The 760-nt window shown below is 54.5% G+C and overlaps 1 protein-coding gene across 1 annotated transcript; it reads left to right on the top strand.

Annotated features, from left to right (window-relative positions):
* Positions 1–499: 499 nt before the first annotated feature.
* On the top strand, positions 500–727 carry PPTG_24764 (hypothetical protein; the record flags this gene model as incomplete). Its single annotated transcript, XM_008918450.1, has 1 exon — positions 500–727. A coding segment is annotated over one exon (228 nt), but the record flags the coding sequence as incomplete, so codon positions are not given.
* Positions 728–760: the final 33 nt, after the last annotated feature.

Genomic DNA, 760 nt, shown 5'->3' with positions numbered 1-760 from the left:
CCCCCCCCCTTTACCACCACCACCAGCTCTTCAGGCTTCGCAATCTCGTCCTTCTGTCACTGTGTTGTCCTCGACGTCTTGACGTCGGTCATCTCGTCTTGGAGATACTACCGTGGGTCTGTAAAATAGTCTGCCTATCCGCTTGTGATAACGTCTGATCGCACTGATGTCCTCCACGCCTCGTTGCTATTGGCACAGCGCTGTGAAGAAACTCAGAATAAGACCAATGCAGAGAGCAGAAGCTGTTCCAAAGCCGGAAATATCCTGATAGTGTTGGTTACTCGCGCTATCAAAAACGCTGATAGAGCAGCCACAACAACGGCACGGCATATTCTGGAGCTGGATGTGATGGCAGACCCGTGTGAGAGCAGCAGCAGACGCCACAAGATGTGGTTGCTGTAGTACGGTCATTGCACTTCGAGCCGTGTCCAGCACGTAGTCCCGGGGGACGCCTGGCTTGAAGATCTCGTGCTTGGCGATGACGGCGAGGCCCAGGCCAATGATGTGCTCCCGACTGAGACCAAGCAAACAGGGACCGGCACACTTTGGCTATCAAGAAGGATCTGATGAACACGAGGTAGTGACCATTCAGGTGGAGCACGTGTTGTTCGTCGCCGAGAAAGCTCACAGCCACCTGGCCAACAAAGTAGAACGGGAAGGAGGCGATACATCCGGTATTCTGGGTAACATCCGCTTGGGTCTCGCTTTCCTGCTCAAGCAGCGCACAGGGTCTCTACGCATCATGGAACTCAAGCCCGAG

Source organism: Phytophthora parasitica (genome assembly GCF_000247585.1).
Source record: "Phytophthora parasitica INRA-310 unplaced genomic scaffold supercont2.207, whole genome shotgun sequence".
In the NCBI taxonomy this organism is placed as follows: Eukaryota; Oomycota; class Peronosporomycetes; order Peronosporales; family Peronosporaceae; genus Phytophthora; species Phytophthora nicotianae.
This window is presented reverse-complemented; position numbering and strand designations above follow the sequence as displayed.